A 25,448-nucleotide genomic window follows, 5' to 3' on the forward strand; every position below is an offset into this window, starting at 1 on the left:
TATTGAGTTGCATGAGCTGCTTGTAAATTTTGGAGATTAATCCTTTGTCAGTTGCTTCATTTGTAAGTATTTTCTCCCATTCTGAGGGTTGTCTTCTCATCTTGTTTATAGTTTCCTTTGCTGTGCAAAAGCTTTTAAGTTTCATTAGGTCCCATTTGTTTATTTTTGTTTTTACTTCCATTTCTCTAGGAGGCAGGTCAAAAAGGATCTTGCTGTGATTTATGTCATAGAGTGTTCTGCCTACGTTTTCTTCTAAGAATTTTATAGTGTCTGGCCTTACATTTAGGTCTTTAATCCATTTTGAATTTATTTTTGTGTATGGTTCTAATTTCATTCTTTTACATGTAGCTGTCCAGTTTCCCCAGCACCACTTAATGAAGAGGCTGTCTTTTCTCCATTGTATATTCTTGCCTCCTTTATAAAAAAATAAGGTGACCGGGCTTCCCTGACGGCGCAGTGGTTGAGCGTCTGCCTGTCAATGCAGGGGACGCAGGTTCGTGCCCCAGTCCGGGAAGATCCCACATGCCGCGGAGCGGCTTGGCCCGTGAGCCATAGCCACTGAACCTGCATGTCCGGAGCCTGTGCTCCGCAACAGGAGAGGCTGCAACAGTGAGAGGCCTGCGTACCGCCAAAAAAAAAAAAAAAAAAAAAAAAGGTGACCATATGTGTGTAGGTTTATCTCTGGGCTTTCTATCCTGTTCCATTCATCTATATTTCTGTCTTTGTGCCAGTACCATACTGTCTTGATTACTGTAGCTTTGTAGTATAGTCTGAAGTCCAGGAGCCTGATTCCTCCAGCTCCGTTTTTCTTTCTCAAAATTGCTTTGGCTATTCAGGGTCTTTTGTGTTTCCATACAAAGTGTGCAATTTTTTGTTCTAGTTCTGTGAAAAATGCCATTGGTAGTTTGATAGGGATTGCATTGAATGTGAATCCTTTTTACCCCCACCTTCAATGACAAAAAAATCTCAGACCTCATTTTTCAATGCACAACTTTAGAATGCTGGTTTCAGGAAAACTGGAGCAAACTGGGAGCCAGAACCAAACCTGCGCACTCCTGAGGGCCTAATATGTCGTCTGTCTTGATAGATTTGAAAATAAAAGCAATAAGTTATAACAGCAAAAAGCTACTATTCACTGCTTTAAATACGTTATCTTGGGCTTCCCTGGTGGCGCAGTGGTTAAGAATCCACCTGCCAATGCAGAGGACACAGGTTCGAGCCCTGGTCCAGGAAGATCCCACATGCCGTGGAGCAACTAAGCCCATGCACCACAACTACTGAGCCTGCGAGCCTGCGCTCTAGAGCCCGCGAGCCACAACTACTAAGCCCGCATGCCACAACTACTGAAGCCCATAATACTAGAGCCTGTGCTCGGCAATAAGAGAAGCCACCACCACGAGAAGCCTGTACACCACAACAAAGAGTAGCCCCCGCTCACCACAACTAGAGAAAGCCCTCATGCAGCAACGAAGACCAAACACAGCCAAAAATAAATAAATAAATATTTTTAAAATAAATAAATAAATACAGTATCTTACTCATCCCCCCAAACTCCATTATGAAACAGGCACTACTGTCTTCCTTTTAAAGAAGGTAAAACAAGGCTCAGAAAGGCTAGGGGACATACTCAAGAACACAGAGCTAAGTGGCAGAGCTATGGGATTCAAACCAAGACATCAAAGCTCATCCTCTTGCTTTAATACCAAGCTGCTTCTCTAATGAGAGCCCTCTCTACTGAGAGTAGAGCCTTATCGCTAGCCTAAGTAAGTTATGGAACGGCCCTAAAGCCATCTAAAGCAAAGGAATGAATCTGTCTCACCTGAGAAGGAAATAAGACCCTGTCAATTCAGACAGTAAGTACCTCACTTAGATGGGGTAGCAGCTCCTGGAGTTGTGGGTGGCAAAGAAGCTTAATGCTTCATAAAAGGTCTCTGTGGTTCTCTAATCATTACCAGTGCACAATTATTGTAACAAATAAATTTCTGCCGTGGGAATCAGACTACCTTGTGGCCAGTAGCAACAAAAAAGTGCCATAGATTTCCTGGTATTTCAGAATAAGCTGTCATAAACTATTCAAAACTTCTTCTAGACAATACTGTTACATTGTTTTATTATGAGATCTTAGGTGCTAAGGGATAATTTCTAAAATAACACAAGTGAGAAATCAGGGATGATAGTTTCTTCCCAAATTTGAACATAATTTTTCCACACAGCTAAAACAATCCCCATAATTCCTATAAGCTGAGTGTGGCTTCTGAGATGTGACCTGTTCTGAGTTTCAAGTCCAAAGGGGCAGGGGCAGAATCACCTTAACTCAAAGATTACATCACCTAGAGTCTAAGTGGCTGCTAAGTTCTTAACTAATACTCACATAGTGAGAGCAGTTACAGTTGCATGGGATGACATCCAGTCCATTTTACAAAAGAAAAATCTGAGGGGAAGTGACTTGCCCCAGTCAGTTAAGAGTCAGTGCCGGGACCTATATCACCTGTCTCCCCAACCCAGGTCAGTGCTTTTTCCATTACAACAATTACAGTTTGGGGGGGGATGGGTGGGTAATGTTGTGAACCTAACTGGACAAAGTTCAATCTATTTCTTACAATCAGGAAACAAAGAAAACCAGTCTTGAGACAAAAGAAACACTTTGGTACCCTCAGGAAGCAGGGAAAATCAGGTGTCAGCTAAATGGGGGATACAAGGGAAGGTAGGGTGAGTCTCTCCAACTTGAAGGGAGATCCAACTGGGGGCTTGACAGTAGGGAGGGAACAGAATGGACTTACATCTCTGCATCTGCTTGCTGTACTCAGACATGTTATCTGGGCGGATGGAGCGCAAGAATTTAATGTAGTCATCACTGTGGTACTTGGTCATCTCCTCAGCATTGGCTTTGTGAGGGCGCTAGAGGGCAGAGGGGAGAAAAGAGCATGATATTCTTGACTACTGCCAGTCTTCACTCAGCACTGAGCTAGGTGCTGTACAGAATAAAAAGAAATGACTGATTAGATTCAGTCCTCAAGAAACTCACAATCTAGTTAAGCAAATAAGATTATCAAAAGAGATTCCGTATCTCAAGACCTAGATGGCATCTCAAGCTCTATTGCCTAGGCAAGTCTATCTTTTCTTTCTTTTTTTCCATTTTTTAATTTAAAAAATTGTTTTAAGTATTTAATTATGGTGGCAAGTCTATCTCTTGAGCCTCAATTTCCTCATTTACCAAACAGGGATAACAACATCTACTTCACAGGGAAGTGGTGAGAATTGGATGAGACTGTTAAATCTCTTTGTAAATTGTTTTACAAATCACTTTCCTTTTAATATTCAATATAACAATATATAATTATGGGCCAAATGGCTCTAAGAGTTCAAGAAGAAGGGGTGACTAGTAATAACTGAAATAGATGGGAAATCCTTTATGAATCATCATCACACCAACAATTCTGGTCACATCCTCCCCATAAGAACTTCCTTGACATAGTAATTTCCAGGTTATCCCAACATTCTGATTCAGCCTGTCCTCTTTTTAAAAATTCTCTTCCTCTCCTGCCTTAAAGGTGGGTCTCCTTCAAAGACAACCCTCTTCTTTTCTAATAACCAGCACTTTTATAGTTTATAAAGCATTTTCGATACAGCTAACATTAATTATTTACTCTGTGCCAGTCACTGTTTTAGGCACAACCTTTTAAAGTCCATACTATTATTATCTTCACTTTGCAGTAAGGAAACTACAGCAGAGAGGGGTTAAACATAATTTGCCCAAGGTTACATGGCTAGTAAGCCGGAATAAGAACTCAAAAGGTCTGGCTCCATGGACTATTTGACTCTCATTTAATCCTCACTTAATATAAAGAGAAATACTGAAATTGAAAGACAGATACTGTTTTATTAAAAAACACCCATAGAGGGCTTCCCTGGTGGTGCAGTGGTTAAGAATCCGTCTGCCAATGCTGGGGACACGGGTTTGAGCCCTGGTCCGGGAAGATCCCACATGCCATGGAGCAACTAAGCCCGTGCACCACAACTATTGAGCCTGTGAGCCACAACTACTGAAGCTCAAGCGCCAAGAGCCCGTGCTCTGCAACAAGGGAAGCCGCTGCAATGAGAAGCCCGCACACCACAACAAAGAGTAGGCCCTGCTCGCCGCAACTAGAGAAAGCCCACGCGCAGCAATGAAGACCCGACGCAGCCAAAAATAAATAAATAGGGCTTCCCTGGTGGCGCAGTGGTTGAGAGTCCGCCTGCCGATGCAGGGGACACGGGTTCGTGCCCCGGTCTTGGAGGATCCCACATGCCGCGGAGCGGCTGGGCCCGTGAGCCATGGCCACTGAGCCTGTGCGTCTGGAGCCTGTGCTCCGCAGTGGGAGAGGCCACAGCAGTGAGAGGCCCGTGTACCGCAAAATAAATAAATTAAATAAATAAATAAATAAAATAAATTTATAAAAAACAAAAACACCCATAGTGAAAGAAGCAAGTAGTGGTTCCAATACTAAGTTGTTTTCACTATACGAAGCCCTTTACCCTCTTGGCAATGTCGTCAAAGCTCTGCTTTGACTACTCCCTTCTAGAGAGGTGACTGCCCAGACTTTCACTCCATCTTGATGTTCTGAGCTTCAGATTCACAATTCCAACAGCTTCTCAGCCAGCTCCACTCACGAATCCTAGAGGCACTTCAAATTCAACTGGACATTACAACTTGTTGAGAGCCTAGAGGCATTCAAATTTAACTTTACTTCCAGAACTTCTCTTATGCTATTTTTGTTAATGATACAAACATCCACTCTGACTGAAGACATAAGTGTCATCTTTAACTCTGCCCTTGCTTGCCTTCCATTTCAGTCCATTGCCAATCCCTTTCATTATACCTCCATAATCTTGACTGTATCCACTACCTTATTTCTTCTATGCTCCTCTTTCCCAGGTTTCCTATTCTCCCCACCATCCACTCTGCTGCTCAAGACAGAAGTCAGAGCATCACCCTTGATTCCTCTTTCCTCATCTACTACATTCAACTTCTCTTGAAACTACTGCCAACGTATCTGTCAAACCTGTCCACTTCCATCCCCAGGCCACACATTTTTGGCTTGGATTGTGGCAACAATCTCCTAACTGGTATGCCACCTTCAATCTTAACAATCGCGAATCTATTCTCAATCCTACAGCCAGAGTAATCTGTCTAAAATTCAAACTGAATCATGTCACCCCCCTCTAAAAACCCTTCAGTGGCTTCATTACTCAAAAGATCAAGCCCAAACTCTTTAGCCTGGCTTGAAAAACCAAAATAATTGGGTCCCTGCTCATCTCTCTAGAACCTCTCTAAATATTCTATGCTCTAGCCTAGGGAACACCAAATTCAGAGCACTTATAAGGGCCAGGCAGTTTAGCTAACTTGATGCTTAAAACAAACAAAAAACTAGTGAGCAGAGGACAAGCTTTTTACACAGCTCTAGCTGATTGCTGCCATGAAAGAATTTGGGCCCAACTGCCAGAGTCTTTCAGGTTAAATTTCATTTTTTTCAAAGGTTGGATACTAACATAAAGTTCTTAAAAATACTTTGTGGATTAGGGGATTGATTCAAGCTGGCGGAGTAGAAGGACACAGGCTCACTCTCTCTTGCGAGAGCATTAGAATCACAACTAACTGCTGAACAATCATTGACAGGAAGACACTAGAACTCAGCAAAAAAGATACCCCACATCCAAAGACAAAAAAAAAAAAGCCACAATGAGATGGTAGGAGGGGCGCAATCACAATAAAATCAAATCCCATAACTCGTGGGTGGGTGACTCACAAACTGGAGAACACTTATACCACAGAAGTCCACCCACTGGAGTAAAGGTTCTGAGCCCCACATCAGGCTTCCCAACCTGGGGGTCTGGCAACGGGAGGAGGAATTCCTAGAGAATCAGACTTTGAAGGCTAGCGGGATTTGATTGCAGGATTTCCATAGGACTGGGGGAAACAGAGACTCCACTCTTGGAGGGCACACAGAAAGTAGTATGTGCATCGGGACCCAGGGGAAGGAGCAGCGACCCCACAGGAGACTGAACCAGACCTACCTGCTAGTGTTGGAGGGTCTCCTGCAGAGGCAAGGGGTGGCTGTGGTTGACCATGGGGACAAGGACACTGGCAGTAGAAGTTCTGGGAAACACTCCTTGGCGTGAGCCCTCCCAGAGCCCGCCATTAGTCCCACCAAAGAGCCAGGTAGGCTCCACAGTGTTGGGTCGCCTCAGGCCAAACAACCAACAGGGAGGGAACCCAGCCCCACCCATCAGCAGACAAGCAGATTAAAGTTTTACTGAGCCCTGCCCACCAGAGCAACACCCAGCTCTACCCACCACCAGTCCCTCCCATCAGGAAACTTGCACAAGCCCCTTAGATAGCCTCACCCACCAGAGGGCAGACAGCAGAAGCAAGAAGAACTACAATTCTGCAGCCTGTGGAAGGAAAACCACATTCACAGAAAGATAGACAAAATGAAAAGGCAGAGGACTTTGTACCAGATGAAGGAATGAGATAAAACCCCAGAAAAACAACTAAATGAAGTAGAGATAGGCAACCTTCCAGAAAAAGAATTCAGAATAATGATAGTGAAGATGATCCAGGACCTCGGAAAAAGAATGGAGGCAAAGATCGAGAAGATGCAAGAAATGTTTAACAAAGACCTAGAAGAATTAAAGAACAAACAAACAGAGATGAACAATACAATAACTGAAATGAAAAATATACTAGAAGGAATCAATAGCAGAATAACTGAGGCAGAAGAATGGATAAATGACCTGGAAGACAGAATGGTGGAATTCACTGCTGCAGAACAGCATAAAGAAAAAAGAATGAAAAGAAATGAAGACAGCTGGGACAACATTAAATGCAACAACATTCGCATTATAGGGGTCCTAGAAGGAGAAGAGAGAGGGAAAGGACCCAAGAAAATATTTGAAGAGATTATAGTAGAAAACTTCCCTAACATGGGAAAGGAAATAGCCACCCAAGTCCACGAAGCGCAGGATAAACCCAGGCAGGATAAACCCAAGGAGAAACACGTTGAAACACATAGTAATCAAATTGACAAAGATTAAAGACAAAGAAAAATTACTGAAAGCAGCAAGGGAAAATGACAAATGACATACAAGGGAACTCCCATAAGGTTAACAGCTGATTCCTCAGCAGAAACTCTACAAGCCAGAAGGGAGTGGCAGGATATATTTAAAGTGATGAAAAGGAAGAACCTACAACCAAGATTACTCTACCCAGCAAGGATCTCATTCAGATTCGATGGAGAAATCAAAAACTTTACAGATAAGCAAAAGCTAAGAGAATTCAGCACCATCAAACCAGCTCTACAACAAATGCTAAAGGAACTTCTCTAAGTGGGAAACACAAGAGAAGAAAAGGACCTAAAAAAAAAACCCATAACAATTAAGAAAATGGTAAGAGGAAAATACATATCGATAATTACCTTAAACGTGAATGGATTAAATGCTCCAACCAAAACAAACAGGCTTGCTGAATGGATACAAAAACAAGACCCATATATATGCTGTCTACAAGAAACCCACTTCAGACCTAGGGACACATACAAACTAAAAGTGAGGGGATGGAAAAAGATATTCCACGCAAATGGAAATCAAAAGAAAGCTGGAGGGCTTCCCTGGTGGCACAGTGGTTAGGAATCCACCTGCCAATGCAGGCGACACGGGTTTGAGCCCTGGCCCGGGAGGATCCTACGTGCTGCAGAGCAACTAAGCCCGTGCACCACTACTGAGCCTGCGCTTAGAGCCCATGAGCCACAGCTGCTGAGCCCACGTGCCACAACCACTGAAGCCTGTGAGCCTGGAGCCTGTGCTCTGTAACAAGAGAAGCCACCGCAATGAGAAGCCTGGGCACCAAAACGAAGGGTGGCCCCCGCTCGCCACTAGAGAAAGCCCACGTGCAGCAATGAATACCCAACGCAACCAAAAATAAATAAATTAAAATAAATAAATTAATAATAATAAAAAAAGACAGCTGGAGGAGCAATACTCATATCAGATAAAATAGACTTTAAAATAAAGAATGTTACAAGAGACAAGGAAGGACACTACATAATGATCAAGGGATCAATCCAAGAAGATATAACAATTATAAATATATATGCACCCAACACAGGAGCACCTCAATACAAAAGGCAACTGCTAACAGCTCTAAAAGGAAATCGACAATAACACAATAATAGTGGGGGACTTTAACACCTCACTTACACCAATGGACAGATCATCCAAACAGAAAATTAATAAGGAAACAAGAGCTTTAAATGACACAATAGACCAGATAGATTTAATTGATATTTATAGGATATTGCATCCAAAAACAGCAGATTACACTTTCTTCTCAAGTGCACATGGAACATTCTCCAGGATTGATCACATCTTGGGTCACAAATCGAGTCTCAGTAAATGTAAGAAAATTGAGATCATATCAAGCATCTTTTCTAACCACAACGCTATAAGATTAGAAATCAATTAAGGGAAAAAAACATAAAAAACAAAAACAGACGGAGGCTAAACAATACATTACTAAATACCAAGAGATCACTGAAGAAATCAAAGAGGAAATCAAAAAATACCTAGAAACAAATGACAATGAAAATACAATGATCCAAAACCTATGGGATGCAGCAAAAGCAGTTCTAAGAGGGAAGTTTATAGCAATACAATCCTACCACAAGAGATAGCAAACATCTCAAATAAAAAATCTAACCTTACACCTAAAAGGACTAGAGAAAAAAGAACAAACAAAACCCAGTTAGCAGAAGGAAAGAAATCATAAAGATAAGAGGAGAAATAAATGAAATAGAAACAAAGAAAACAATAGCAAAGATCAATAAAACTAAAAGCTGGTTATTTCAGAAGATAAGCAAAATTGATAGACCATTAGCCAGACTCATCAAGAAAAAGAGGGAGAGGACTCATATCAATAAAATTAGAAATAAAAAAGGAGAAGTTACAACAGACACTGCAGAAATACAAAGCAACCTAAGACAGTACTACAAGCAACTCTATGACAATAAAATGGACAACTTGGAAGAAACAGACAAATTCTTAGAAAGGTATAACCTTCCAAGACTGAACCAGGAAGAAACAGAAAATATGAACAGACCAATCACAAGTAATGAAATTGAAACTGTGATTAAAAGTCTTCCAACAAACAAAAGTCCAGGACCAGATGGCTTCACAGGTGAATTCTGTCAAACATTTAGAGAAGAGCTAACACCCATCCTTCTCAAACTCTTCCAAAAAATTGCAGAGGAAGGAACACTCCCAAACTCATTCTATGAGGCCACCATCACCCTGATACCAAAACCAGACAAAGATAGTACAAAAAAAGAAAATTACAGACCAATATCACTGTTGAAAATAGATGCAAAAATCCTAAACAAAATACTAGCAAACAGAATCCAACAACAGATTAAAAGGATCATACACCATGATCAAGTGGGATTTATCCCAGGGATGCAAGGATTCTTCAATGTATGCAAATTAACCAATGTGATGCACCACATTAACAAATTGAAGAAGAAAAACCATATTATCACCTCAATAGTTGTAGAAAAAGCTTTCGACAAATTTCAACACCCATTTATGATAAAAACTCTCCAGAAAGTGGGCATAGAGGGAACCTACCTCAACGTAAAAAAGGCCATATACGACAAACCCACAGTAAACATCATTCTCAATCGTGAAAAACTGAAAGCATTTCCTCTAAGATCAGGAAAAGGACAAGGATGTCCACTCTCGCCACTATTATTCAACATAGTTTTGGAAGTCCTAGCCACGGCAATCAGAGAAGAAATAGAAATAAAAGGAATACAAATTGGAAAAGAAGAAGTAAAACTGTCACTGTTTGCAGATGACGTGATACTATACATAGAGAATCCCAAACATGCCACCAGAAAACTACTAGAGCTAATCAATGAATTTGGCAAAGCTGCAGGATACAAAATTAATGCACAGAAATCTCTTGCATTCCTATGCACTAATGGTGAAAAATCTGAAAGAGAAATTAAGGAACCACTCCCATTTACCACCGCAACAAAAAGAATAAAATACCTAGGAATAAACCTACCTAGGGAGACAAAAGACCTGTACGCAGAAAACTGTAAGACACTGATGAAAGAAATCAAAGATGACACAAACAGATGGAGAGATATACCATGTTCTTGGATTGGACGAATCAATATTGTGAAGATGACTATACTACCCAAAGCAACCTGCAGATTCAATGCAATCCCTATCAAATTACCAGTGGCATTTTTTACAGAAATAGAATATAAAATCTTAAAATTTGTATGGAGCCACAAAAGACCCCAAATAGCCAAAGCAGTCTTGAGGGAAAAAAACGGAGCTGGAGGAATCAGACTCCCTGACTTCAGACTATACTGCAAAGGTACAGTAATTGGGGCTTCCCTGGTGGCGCAGTGGTTAAGAATCCACCTGCCAATGCAGGGGACACGGGTTCAAGCCCTGGTCTGGGAAGACTCCACATGCCGCAGAGCAACTAAGCCCGTGTGCCCCAACTACTGAGCTTGCACTCTAGAGCCCATGAGCCACAACTACTGAGCCCACGTGCCTGGAGCCCGTGTTCCGCAACAAGAGAAGCCACTGCAATGAGAAGCCTGCGCACTGAAACGAAGAATAGCCCCCGCTCGCCACAACTAGAGAAAGCCCACGCACAGCAACGAAGACCCAACGCAGCCAAAAATAAATAAATTTTTAAAAACGCTACAGTAATCAAGACAATATGGTACTGGCACAAGAACAGAAATATAGATCAATGGAACAGGATAGAAAGCCCAGAGACAAACCCACGCACCTATGGTCAACTAATGTATAACAAAGGAGGCAAGGATATACAATGGAGAAAAGAGAGTCTCTTCAATAAGTGGTGCTGGGAAAACTGGACAGCTACATGTAAAAGAATGAAACTAGAACACTCCCTAACACCATACGCAAAAATAAACTCAAAATGGATTAGAGACCTAAATGTAAGACTGGACACTATAAAACTCTTAGAGGAAAATAGGAAGAACACTCTTTGACATAAATCACGGTGAGATCTTTTTTGACCCACCTCCTAGAGAAATGGAAATAAAAACAAAAATAAACAAATGGGACCTAATGAAAGTTAAAAGCTTTTGCACAGCAAAGGAAAAGACAACCCTCAGGGGGCTTCCCTGGTGGCACAGAGGTTGAGAGTCCGCCTGCTGATGCAGGGGACACAGGTTCGTGCCCCGGTCCGGGAAGATCCCACATGCTGTGGAGCGGCTAAGCCCGTGAGCCATGGCCACTGAGCCTGCGCGTCCGGAGCCTGTGCTCCACAACGCAAGAGGCCACAAAAGTGAGAGGCCCGCCTACCGCAAAAAAACAAAAAAAAACGACAACCCTCAGACTGGGAGAAAATATTTGCAAACAAATCAAAGGACAAAGGATTAATCTCCAAAATATATAAACAGCTCATGCAGCTCAATATTAAAAAAACAAACAACTCAATCCAAAAATGGGCAGAAGACCTAAATAGACACTTCCCCAAAGAAGAGAGAAGAAGCACATGAAAAGCTGCTCAACATCACTAATTATTAGAGAAACGCAAATAAAAACTACAATGAGGTATCACCTCACACCGGTTAGAATGGGCATCATCAGAAAATCTATAAACAACAAATGCTGGAGAGGGTGTGGAGAAAAGGGAACCCTCTTGCACTGTTGGTGGGAATGTAAATTGATACAGCCACTATGGAGAACAGTATGGAGGTTCCTTAAAAAACTAAAAATAGAATTACCAGATTTCTAGAATTCTAGAATTACCAGAATTACCAGATGGCCCAGTGATCCCATTACTGGGCATATACCCAGAGAAAACCATAATTCAGAAAAACACATGCACCCCAATGTTCATTGCAGAACTATTTGCAATAGCCAGGTCATGGAAGCAACCTAAATGCCCATCGACAGACGAATGGATAAAGAAGATGTGGTACATATATACAAAGGAGTATTACTCAGCCATAAAAAGGAATGAAATTGGGTCATTTGTAGAGACGTGGATGGATCCAGAGACTGTCATACAGAGTGAAATAAGTCAGAAAGAAAAACAAGTTATCGTATATTGACGCATATATGTGGAACCTAGAAAAATGGTACAGATGAACTGGTTTGTAGGGCAGAAATAGAGACACAGATGTAGAGAACAAACGTATGGACACCAAGGGGGGAAAGTGGCATGGGGGAGTGGTGGTGGTGGGATGAATTGGGAGACTGGGATTGACATATATACGCTAATATGTATAATGTGAATAACTAATAAGAACCTGCTGTATAAAGAAATAAAATTAAATTTAAAAAATACTTTATGGGTTAAACAAAAATGTTTGAGGGGTTGAATTTATCTCATGAATTAATTGTACCAATCTACTGAGCACAATTTTAATAGCAATTCTCTAAGGGAATCCTCTCCCATCTTTAGGCCTTTGCACATACTACGGCCTAGAATACAGTTCTCTTCACACCCTCTATTCAATCTTTAAGTTGCAACTGAAAAGTTAATTTCCCCAGAAAGCTGTCCTTGACCCCCAGAGTCTCAGTTAAGTAACTCTCTGAAGTGCTCCCCTGAGAACCCTGTACTTCTCTTGTCATTCAAACTGCACAGAAATTGTGCTTGCTTGCTCTACTCCGGGAGGCCAGGAGCAGGTCTATCTTTATTCTAAGAAAATAGCACAGGGGAGTTCACAGGTGGCTTAGTGGTTAGGATTCTGGGTTTTTACTGCCATGGCCCAGGTTCAATCCCTGGATGGGGAACTGAGATCCCGCGTGGCTTGTGCACAGATGCCCAACACTTAGTAGGTGCTCAATAAAAATCTGTTGTCATAATAAATTAACTCTCATTTGGATTATTTTTTGGTTTCCTAATTGGTTCCATTTATATCCAGCCTTACCCTGTTCCAATCCATCTTCCATAACGGTGTCACAGAAATCTTTGAAAAAGTCAATGCCCTCCTCTAGAACATTCAGGACAAAAGAAAAGATTCTAAAGACTAACATAGTAATCAAGGAACTTTGCAAGGTTCCTTTTCCAATCTAATTCTCCCCCATCCTCTTTCATAATATTATACTCCAGACAAACAACTCTTCTGCAACAGGACCTACAGAGCTTCCCACCACAGTGACTGTAATCAAGCCTTCCTACTATTTGAAATTCATCCTTATCCTAAATCTCTGAAGGACAAAGCCCACCTCAAAAACTGCCTCTTTTACAAAGTAAACGCAAATCTCACCCTAAGAACCCATCTTTATCCCAGGCCACAAAGTTCCAAGAAATATGACCTCACAATCAAAAACCACAAAACACACAAGGAAACAAAGCACCAGAGGTAAGAGCCCATAGAAACAACTAATAGCAGAATCAGATCCTCAGGGACCTTGGATATAAGTTTAAATTAAAAAGAACAGCACTGAATTTCTATACACCAGTAAGCAATTAAAAAATAAAAAATTCAGAAGATACAATTTATGATAGCATTAAAGAAATGAAGTACTTGGAAAAAATCTAATAAAAGATGTACATCAGCTTTATAGAGAAAATTACAAAACTTTATATTGATAGCCAAAATCTCAACTGCCCATCAACAGTGGAATGGATAAATATAGTATATTCTACAATGAAATAGTACACAGCAATTAATATGAATAAGCTACAGCTACACACAAAAATGTATATTGTATAATTCCATTTATATCAAGTTCAGCAAAATTAAACTATATTATTTAGGGATGGGTAATTAGGTAATTAAATTATGATGAAGAGCAAGGAAGCATTAACAGAAAAGTCAAGATTCTAGTTACCTCTGGGGGAAGAGAAGAGGCTGTGATCAGGAAGGGACATATGTAGGTTTCTGAGGTACTGGCAATGTTCTATTTCTTGAACTAGTTTGTGTTTACATGTATGTTTACTTTATATCAATTTGTTAAACTGCATATTTGTTTTATGCACTTTTCTGTGCATGTGTTATATTTCATAATAAAGAAGCTAAAGGAAATCTTTATGTGAGACATTTAAAAAGAACTAAATAGGGACTTCCCTCGTGACACAGTGGATAAGGCTCCGCGCTCCCAGTGCCGGGGGCCTGGATTCGATCCCTGGTCGGGGAACTAGATCCCACATGCATGCCGCAACTGAGAGTTCACATGCCACAACTAAGGAGGCCACGTGCTCCAACTAAGACCCGGTGCAAATTAATTAATTAAAGACCTAAATAAATGGAGATATACCATGTACATGGATTCAAAGACTTAATATTCTCAAGATATCAATTTTCCCATTTTCCCTAAGCTGAGGCACAGAGTCATTGAAATTTCAACAAAAATCCTAGTAGATTTATTTGTAGCACTTGATGAGTTAATTCTAAAATTTATACAAAAGTACAAAGCGCAAGGAGCAAGTCACTTTTTTTTCTTTTAAAGAACAACGAAGTGGGAGGATTTAATACTAGATACCAAGACTTCATAAAAAGCTATTATAATTAAGCCACTGTGGCAATGGCATATAGGGCAATAAACAGACCAAGTCAAGAGAACAGAGAGCCCAGAAACAGACTCAAACATAGTACCTGGCACTAAGTAGGTGCTTAATAAGTATTTGTGGAATAAATGAATAAATACGGACATTTCAGATACAAAAGTGGTGGCACTTAGCGGGGAGAAAACAGACTTTTCAACCAATCAGCTGGGACAATATGGGGGGAAAAGTTTCAGTGGATTCCCTACTTCAAATCATATTAGGGAACTCCCTGGCAGTCCAGTGCTTAGGACTCCACGCTTTCACTGCAGGTGGCACTCCTGGTCGAGGAACTAAGATCCCGCATGCTGTGCAGTGCAGCCAAAAAAAAAGAGATACATAACAAACCATATTACAAAATCAATTCCAAATACAGTACATATCTATATGTGAAAGGGAAACCTATAAAGATTTTAAAAGATTAATATAGGATAATACTTTAAGGGTTGGGAAGGATTTATTAAGACATAAAAAGCACTTATAAAAGAAACAACAAATATGACTATGTTAAAATTAAGAATCTCGGGACTTCCCTGATGGCGCAGTGATTAAGAATCTGCCTGCCAATGCAGGGGACACAGGTTCGAGCCCTGGTCCGGGAAGATCCCACACGCCACAGAGCAACTAGGCCTGTGCACCACAACTACTAAGCCCGCGCTCTAGAGCCCGTGAGCCACAACTACTGAGCTCACGTGCCACAACCACTGAAGCCCACGGGCCTAGAGCCCGAGCTCTGCAACAAGAGTAGCAACCTCAATGAGAAGCTTGCACACCATAACGAAGAGTAGCCCCCCTCTCCACAACCAGAGAAAGCCCGCGCAGCAAAGAAGACCCAACACAGCCAAAAATAAATAAATGAATAAATTTTTTTAAAAAATTAACAATCTCTGTTCATTAAAGATACATTAGATTGAAAAAACAAAACCAAAGTAGAAAATACTTACAGCAATATACTGACAATGAACTATATATACCAGAATATATAAAGAACTACTACAAATTGTTAAGAAAAAGAAAGTCAAACAACCCAAGAGGAAAATGGGCAAAAGACATGAAAATACATTTCACAGCAGAGGACATACAAATGGCTAATAAACATATAAACAGAAGCTCAGTTTCACTGATCACTAGCAAAATGCAAATCGAGACCATAATTACATATTGTTTTTTTTACACCCATTTGATTAGTAAAATTTAAAGTCTGATTCTAAGTGTAGGAGAGGATGTGAATCACGGTATCTCTTATATATTGCCAGTTCATTCAACCACACTGAAAACCAACTTGGCATTTAATATGCACATATTCTACAGTCCAGCAATTCCACTCCCAGAGAAAGAGCCATAAGAAAATTTTGCCTATATGCACTAACAGACATGTACAAGAATATTCATAGTAACACTGGTCCTAACATTGAAAACCTAGATACAAATTAAGACCACAGGAGAATGGATAAATTGCAGTATACTGACATCATGAAATATTATTCAGCAGAGAAAAATTAAACAATTATAGCTATATTCAACAAGGTGGATGGATTTTAGTAGTTATAATATTGTGAGAGATAAGCAAGTCCCCAAAGACTACACGTAGCATGATACCTTTTTTAAAGAATTCAAGCACAAGTAAATAAATACTATAACTTGTTTAGGCACGTACATACATGATAAACATAAAAATATGATAAGCAAGAGAATGATAAACACGAAATTTAGAAGAGTGATTGGGTTGTAGGAATATGGAAGTTCACAGCATTATTAAAATATTTAAGTAAAATGAATGAATAAACAATAAAATAACATTTTTAAAAAGAAGACCAAGCATGAACCTTCTTTAGATGCTTATAAGCCAAGGATAATGATTAACCCAATTCTGTGTATCCAAGGTCCAATTAAAAGAGAAACAAAACAATAACCAGACAATCAAAAAGAAAAATGGGCAGAAGGCTTGAATAGGAACTTCAATAGGGAAACCTGTAAAAAGATCCTCAACCTCACCAGTAACAAGCGAAACATAAACTGGCAAAAAAATTTAAATATAACAAAATCAAGTGTTGGCAAGGACTTGGAGCAACTGTAATTCTTCTACACTGGTGGCAACTGGAAACCATTTTGGCATTATTTAATAAGGGTTACTGTGTACCAATGTCCTGACCCAGCAATTCTACTCCTAGTACATCCCCTTCTGAAACTGTAGCATATATGCATCCAAGAAACATGCTCAAGAACGTTCACAGCAGCAGTGTTTGTAGCAGCTCAAAACTAGAAACAAACCAAATGCCCACCAATAATAATAAAATAGACAACTTGTAGTATATTCTTTCAATGAAATACAGTGAAAATAAATACAGCTACATGTATCAACATGAACGACTCTTAGGAACATGTTGAGCAAAAAAGGCAAGTCACATAATAAATACTGTATGGCTCCACTTATGTAACATTCAAACATGTAAAACATGTACTATTTAAGAATACATATGGGTAGGGACTTCCCTGGTGGTCCAGCAGTTAGGACCCCACACTTCCAATGCAGGGGGCCCAGGTTTGATCCCTGGTCAGGGAACTAGATCCCGTATTACCAAATCCCACATGCTGCAACTAAAGACCCTGAGTAACGCAACTAAGACGCAGCACAGCCAAATAAGATAAATAAATAAATATTTTAAAAAGAAAAAAAAGACTACATAATGGTAAATTTATAAAGACAAGCGAGCAAATAATAAATCCCAAGTTCACGGCAGAGGTTAACTCTGGGAAGAAGACAGGATCAGGGAAGGGCATACAGGAGCTTTAGCAGTCATGGAAATACTCCTTTTCTTAAACTAGGTGGTATTAATAATAATGTGATTCTTTATACCCTACATATATTTTATAAAAATTCTTTCATATCTATTCAATATTTTATAAAAACATTAAAAAAAGAACAGAAGGCAATGAATAAGAAGACTGGGACTATACAAAATTAGCATCCAAGGCAAGGAAGAGAGCAGGATTTTTATTATGTAAATAGGAAGATGCCTGGATGAAAAGTGAAGATTTAGATTCTGGGACAGATTAATTAGACGTGTAGAGACAGAATTGGAGAAGGAACCAAAGAGGGTGAAATTGTGTGAAAACAACTTCAACGTGTCTCCTTCAGGTACAGAAACTTCTATGAGCAGTCTAGGGAACTTCTTTCAAGACTGACTTTCAAAAGCCATTAATTGGGCTTCCCTGGTGGCGCAGTGATTGAGAGTCCGCCTGCTGATGCAGGGGACATGGGTTCGTGCCCCGGTCCGGGAAGATCCCACATGCCGCGGAGCGGCTGGGCCCGTGAGCCATGGCCGCTAAGCCTGCGCGTCCGGAGCCTCCGCAACGGGAGAGGCCACAACAGTGAGAGGCCGGCGTACCGCAAAAAAAAAAAAAAAAGCCATTAATTTCAGGACAGACACTAAAATAAATGGCTCTTTGTGCTTTGGGAAAGGGATGCTAGAATCATAGCCCAGAGAAAGGAGAAGAAAGAAGGGATGAATGCAAAGAAATACTGCTGAGGGGAAGAGGACTAACGATTCATACTCAATAAAGAGATAGAGCCAGAGAAGGAAAAAGATCACATGAAAGAGAACGAGGTCTAGAGATTTCAGAAAGAGATTATACTAGGGTTTTGCTTTAGAAGTTTACAATAAGCATATCACACAGATGAAGTAATCTCCAATAATCTCTATTATCTCCTATGATAGCTACTGTTGGTTGCTTCCCAAAGAGCCATTCTTTCCCTTCTTTCTTGTTAAGAGATCTCAATTTGGTTGTGTGTACCCAGCCCCAAGAATCAAATTGCTGGTGAATGGTCTAAGGACAGCAAATGACCCAAGGAGATTTAAGGGGAAATCTGTTAGGAAGCTTCTAGGACAAGTTTTCCTCTTTAATAAAAAATAGAGTGTGGGGTGAGGACAGTGGAGAGTGATCCAAATTAGGGTTGCTGTAAACATTAAGGAAATAACAAGTAGCTCTGGCTTGGTACCTAGCAATCACCAATAAATGTTAGTTAATTTTTCTTCTCACTTAAAGATAGGATCAATTTTTTTTTTTTTTTAATATTTTCTTGGGGGACTTCCCTAGTCGTGCAGTGGTTAAGAACCTGCCTGCCAATGCAGGGGACATGGGCTCAAGCCCTGGTCCAGGAAGATACCACATGCCATGGAGCAACTAAGCCCATGTGCCAAAACTACTGAGTCTGCACTCTAGAGCCTGTGAGCCACAACTACTGAGCCCGTGCACCACAACTACTGACGGCCACATACCCTAGAGCCCACGTGCCACAACTACTGAAGCCCACATGCCCTAGGGCCTGCATGCTGCAACTACTGAAGCCCGCGTGCCTAGAGCCCGTGCTCCACAATAAGAGAAGCCACTGCAGTGAGAAGCCCACACACCACAACAAAGAGTTGCCCCCGCTCGCCGCAACTAGAGAAAGCTCACGCACAGCAACGAAGACCCAACACAGCCATAAATGAATTTCAAAAATATATATAAATTTTTTTTTTTTTTCTTGGCCGCGCCGTGCGACACGTGGGATCTTAGTTCCCCGACCAGGGATAGAACCCTTGCCTCTTGCATTGGAAGCCTGGAGTCTTAACCAGTGGACCGCCAGGGACGTCCCAGGATCCATTTCTTTTTTTTTTTTTTTTTTAATTTATTAATTTATTATTTATTTTTGGCTGCCTTTGGTCTTTGTTTCTTCGCCCCTTGGAGGGAGGGGGTGCTGGGGAGGCTACTTTACATTGCGGTTGCGCGGGCTTCTCATTGCAGTGGCTTCTCTTGTTGTGGAGCACAGGCTCTAGGCGCATGAGCTTCAGTAGTTGTGGCTCGTGGGCTCTAGAGCGCAGGCTCAGTAGTTGTGGCACATGGGATCTTCCCAGACCAGGGTTTGAACCCGTGTCCCCTGCACTGGCAAGCGGATTCTTAACCACTGCGCCACCAGGGAAGCCCAGGATCCATTTCTTAATAACTCAATATCACTCACAGAGGTTGATATATTCCCTGGGGTATGACAAGTACCCAACAAAAATCTGTTAAATGAAAAAAAGAGTGCTTAAGGTAACACTTGAAAATGAGTAAGATATAACTGGACAGAGTAAATAATCCTCCCAATCAGGATGGGGTGGAAAGAGGCAGAATCTGATCTGGCTGACTTGGAGAGGCTCTGAGGAGGGGAGTGGCAGGAAAGCAAGCAAGCTGAGGCCAGGTCAGCATGGTGTAGGTGTGCAACAGGAAGCGCCATAAGGCCTTGATGCTTACTATTCCACATTCAGGTAACGTCTCTTTATCTAAATGCTAGTCTGCTCCCTAGAGTGCCTGGAAACCTCTGCTACCTTTTATATTTTTCATTCCCAGATGCCCTTCACACCTGAAAATGCTCTCTAGTCCCAAGATCCGTCTGCTCCTCTATCTACCTTCCCTCCTTGCTTCCCCAACTGCCTCCTCCAGTGGCTCGAGACATGACACAGCCATCTGGGACAGAGACTTATCTCCTTTCAGTCTCTGGAATGGTGAGGAAGGATACTGCTGTTGCTAGGTTACTTAAGCTGTCAGCACAGACTTTTAACAAGACTCTTATGCTCTAACCGTAAGACAACATAGGGGGCTTCCCTGGTGGCGCAGTAGTTAAGAATCTGCCTGGCAATGCAGGGGACACGGATTCGAGCCCTGGTCCGGGAAGATCCCACATGCTGCAGAGCAACTATGCCCGTGCGCCACAACTACTGAGCCCGTGCGCCACAACTACTGAAGCCCACATGCCACAACTACTGAAGCCCACGTGCCTAGATCCTGTGCTCTGCAACAACAGAAGTCACTGCAACAAGATGCCCACGCACTGCAAAGAAGAGTAGCCCCTGCTCACCGCAACTAGAGAAAGCCCTCGCGCAGCAATGAAGACCCAATGCAGCCAAAAATAAATAAATTAATTAAAAAAAAAAAAAAGACAACATAGGCCTCCAGCCCCTCTTTATTTTCTCATTTGGACCCTTGTGACAGCCTCCTAACTGGCCTCCCTGCTTCTAAAATGCATGCCTGTTCCTATCTCTCATTTAAAATACTTCACTTGTGGAACCTCCTTGGTGGTGCAGGGGTTAAGAATCCACCTGCCAATGCAGGAGACACGGGTTCAAGCCCTGGTCCGGGAAGGTCCCACATGCCGCAGAGCAACCAAGCTCGTGCACCACAACTACTGAGCCTGCACTCTGGAGTCCGCGAGCCACAACTACTGAGCCCGTGTGCCACAACTACTGAAGCCTGCGCGCCTAGAGCCTGTGCTCCCCAACAACAGAAGCCACTGCAATGAGAAGCCTGCGCCCCATGACAAAGAGTAGCCCCCGCTCACCGCAACTAGAGAAGGCCCGTGCGCAGCAACGACGACCCAACACAGCCAAAAATAAATAAATTAAATAAATTAAATAAATAATAATAAATAAATAAAATACTTCACTTGCTCTTCACAGCTTCCAGAAGAGGTTCAGATTGGAAACCTCTGGACCAAATTTGGTCCACAGATATGCTCATGTGCTTTTGTTTGCACACATTTAAAACAAACAAACTTGGGCCAATATTTTAAACCTGGGAGATTTTACATAATAATCTAGAGTTCTGGCTTCTCTTTAAAAACTGATAGATGGGGCAAAAGTCATCAGATGGAGCTGAGTCAAGATGTTAGACAGTCCATACTCTCTAGTAACTAGAGACTTGGCATCTAGTTCAACACAGTTCCAATCACTCTTTTTTTTTTTTTTTTTCTCCAGCCATTGGATTTTTTGACCCTGGTGCCACAGAGTTGCTTAGTACATCCAATCCTTGCTGACCTCTCCAGCTCTAGCTCCCCTCTCCCACACCTGTGAACTTTATACTACAATACCTGCACACTGAACTACTTATATTTTCCCCAAACACACCATATTGTTCTTACCTCTCTGCCTTTTTGTGTATGTTCTTTCCTCAGCCTAGAATGCCAGTCCCCTCCTGAACTCCAGGCTAAATTCTATTCAATCTTTAAAACACTGCTCAGATATCACCTCTAGAAAACATTCCAAGGCTCCCTTCCACCTTCACACCTTATTATCTCTGCATCTTATACATTTTTTCATTGTTGCACTTACACACTGTACAATTTATTTGTGTACATGTTAGTCACCAGCACTAGAGTGAGCTCCTTAAAAACAGAGAATCTCTATCATTTACAGTGTCTGCCATGTAACAGTCACTCAACACATTTGATAAATGAGTAGTTGAAAAAATGAGATAATGAGCGACATATGGGGAACCAGAGCTGACGAGGTTAGGGAGGGGTGACGCTCCCAGTAACTCACATAGATTTCCATCTTTCGGTAAAGACCATAGTTAAGGAGCAAATTGTGAGTCATGCGGATTCGGTGAGGCTTCATTGGGTGGCCTTGTCCATAATAGTAATTTCCAACATCCCCTGAAGAAGAAAGAGTGACAGTTTCAGTGACACAGTTAGACATACACTTCCAGGAGAACCCATGAATATTTACAACAAATTTCTAGGCAAACTCTCTTTCTGGTTCATCCTAGACTCCAAGATTCTCTCCCACCTCAAGGAAGGGTAACTCCAAAAGAAAAAACAAAAAAAAAGCAGGGGACCTTGGTGAGATGAGCATTTAAGGATGTCTGTCTAGCCCAGTTTTTTCCCCTGGAGCCTACAGGCACTAGGATAGTGTGAGGAGGTCATTCCAAATCTACTGGGGAACAGCAGCGAGTGAGGTGACTCACCTCACTGTATCTCCAAGGAATTCATTCCCACAACAGAAAAATAACCATCACTACTTAGAATTACTGTAAGTCACAGTTCACCTCTTGCACATCATGACACTTTATGGTGTCAACGTACATTCGCATTCATTTTCCTACTGGATTCTCACAAAAACCCTGTAAAATAGTTACGACAGGGAGTATTATTCCCAGTTTATATATAAGAAGACTAAACTCACCATCTCTTGATTCATCTGTAGCAATAACCTTCTAATTGGTCGCTCTGCCTTCAATGCAAACTATCTGCCACACTGTTACCAGTTATTTTCCTAATATACAGCTTTGATAACGTCACTCGCCTACTCAAAACCCTTAATGGTTCCCCATCCCCTACAGGATAAAGAATAAAGGACAACTTCAGTAGCCTGGCATTAAAGGAGTTTCTTAACCTACTTTTCCAACATCCTACCACCACCACCTTGCCCCAGCACGCGCGCGCGCGCGCGCGCGCGCACACACACACACACACACACTCTCTCTCTCTCTCTCTCTCCTCTCTCTCTCTCTCTCTCTCCCTCCCTCCCCCTCTCTCTCTCTCTCTCTTTTTTTTTGCGGTATGCGGGCCTCTCACTGTTGTGGCCTCTCCCCTTGCAACTCCCGAAGCGCTGAGCCGGCCATGGCTCACAGGCCCAGCCGCTCCCCGGCATGTGGGATCTTCCCGGACCGGGGCACGAACCCGTGTCCCCTGCATCGGCAGGGGGACTCTCAACCACTGTGCCACCAGGGAAGCCCTAGCTGCCTGTTTTTTGTAAATAAGATGTTACGGCACACAACGATGCCCATTCGTTTATATATTACCTATGACTACTTTCATATTATAATGGCAGAGTTGAGTGGTTAAATAGTTACTACAGAGACCCACCCATATGGTACACAAAGCCTAAAGTATTTACTATCTGGCCCTTTACAGAAAGTTTGCCAATCTCTGCTATAAATGCACTAGATTATTACCAGCTTCCTGAACATGGCATTCATCTTCACACCAAAGTATCCTTTGTTCAGACTGTCCCTTTGACCTGGAATGTCATTCCTTCTCTGATGATCCTCATACTACAAAGCCCAGCTCAAGCTCCAACCATAGTCTTGATCAGAATAAATGGTCTTTTCCTCTGCATGCAATTTATATATGGCATGTAATTTTGTTTTGTATCTAAATTATTTACATATCTATTTTATGTCTACAAGACTAGCTCCTTGAAGGCAAGGACAAATATGCCCTGTACATCATAGAGGCTCAATAAAGATTCAAGGAACTGAGGTGAGACTCAGAGAAGTTATGTGCCTGCTCAAGATCACACAGCTAATGAATGATCTGGGAGTCAACCCTTCTAACTCCGAATCCGGAATGCTAAAAACTACATTGGGTTTCCCAGGTACCTACTTCAGTTTGCACTTAATAGGGCTCTGTGAGTCTACTTGGTAGAAAGTTCCTGGAACAATATTTCAAAATCACGTGAATTGCACACCCAAAGTTCTCTCCTTGGAAGTCCATCAGGATGAGGCAGATCTTTCAGCACCAGTGAAAAAAAGGCCCCAACCTCTTAATCATTGATTTGGTAGTGCCAGAAACAGGCTTCATTCCAGGGAGCAATGCACTGTGGGGAATGCCACCAACAGCATCCAAGCCACTCCAATTCTCTTTGGCACAGACATGGCCTGGGATAATGGGAAACTTCTAAACAGTTGGATATTTAGGATCTCATCCTCTTCTCTCTCTTTTTAAATAAACTTTATTTTTTAGAACAATTTTAGATTTACAGAAAAATTGCAAAGAAGTACAGAATTCTTAGATACTACACTATTTCCCCACTACTAACATTTTACATTAGTAAAATAAAAAGTATTTGTTACAATTAATGAAGCAATATTGATACATTATCATTAACTAAAAGTCCATACTTTATTTAGATTTCCTTAGTTTTCACCTAATGTCCTTCCATCCTCTTCTCTTAATCTTAGTGAGGCCTGTGCTCTCAACCAGAGCCACAAGCCAGAGCACAGCATGTAGTGGCATTCAAGAGGGACCATTGTCCCATACAGACACAGACTTTGAGACGCAGTAGCAGGGAAGGCAGGCAGAAGAGTTTGTTCCCAGGGCTCCTCAGACAATCTTATCAGCCATGGGGGTCGGTGGCGGGGGGTAGAACAGGTTCTCAAGGCACTGGCAGAGACATCCAGATGCAGACCCAATTTGTGGGCAGTCAGGAGTCACAAGGTCATTACTATGTGATATAACTGGCTTCCTGCTTACCCATATCTCTGGCCTATCAACCCAGAATCCAGCCAAGGTTTAGACCTGGGGAACTAAGATAACTTATGTAGAAAGCTAAGGGAGTACCTGAGGGTGGGGCCCAAAGATACCATTTTCCTTAACAGTTTTTAATCAGGCTGCTGAGAGACTTTAAAAAGAAATAATGCTTTTTGGGCTCCCCTGGTGGCGCAGTGGTTAAGAGTCCATCTGCAAATGCAGCGTACATGGGTTCGTGCCCCTGTCTGGGAAGATCCCACATGCCATGGAGCGGCTAGGCCCGTGAGCCATGGCCGCTGAGCCTGTGCTCTGCAACAGGAGAGGCCACAACAGTGAGAGGCCCACTTACCGCAAAAAAAAAAAAAAAAAAAAAGAAAAAAGGAAATAATGCTTTTTATACAGAATTGGCCCTCCCCATCCACTAACCCTGGCTAAGGAGGGCCTACTATACTATGCAATTTTATGTAAGGAATTTGAGCATCCTTTTGATATTTGCACTGGGGTCGTGGAACCAATCCAGCTTTTTTAAACTTTTTAAAACTTTTTTAAAAAGAGCTTTTTGCACTGTTCTTATAGTTTCTCAGTTTTATAGGGGAGTGACCTGAGGCCCAGTAAGGTAAAATGACTTGCCCAATACTTCAAAGCTTCTGAGTGGTAGAGACAAATCTGAGCCCCAAACTAGTGACCTCGCTGCAAAACTCACAAGTAGTTTCTCAGAAAGTAAGAAATCTCCCTTCTCTAAAGACTGATGTCTTTCCACTTTTTCTCTTTTTAAACTGAGAGTGTAGAGATCACAAAACTGTGCAAACTGAT

At 41.7% G+C, this 25,448-nt stretch overlaps 1 protein-coding gene across 1 annotated transcript in view; it reads right to left on the reverse strand.

The window, feature by feature from the left end:
• HDAC1 (histone deacetylase 1) overlaps nt 1–25,448 on the reverse strand; it is a 43,933-nt gene that overhangs the window by 15,183 nt on the left and 3,302 nt on the right. The window contains exons 2-3 of the mRNA XM_029228771.1: nt 21,925–22,037; nt 2,781–2,898 (exon numbers count right to left, since the gene is read on the reverse strand). Of these exons, the coding sequence (XP_029084604.1) occupies nt 2,781–2,898; nt 21,925–22,037 (231 nt within the window). The remainder of the gene's footprint in view (nt 1–2,780; nt 2,899–21,924; nt 22,038–25,448) is intronic.

This window comes from Monodon monoceros, unplaced genomic scaffold (genome assembly GCF_005190385.1).
Source record: "Monodon monoceros isolate NGI ecotype Baffin Bay Population unplaced genomic scaffold, NGI_Narwhal_1 Super_Scaffold_18, whole genome shotgun sequence".
Taxonomy (NCBI): domain Eukaryota; kingdom Metazoa; phylum Chordata; class Mammalia; order Artiodactyla; family Monodontidae; genus Monodon; species Monodon monoceros.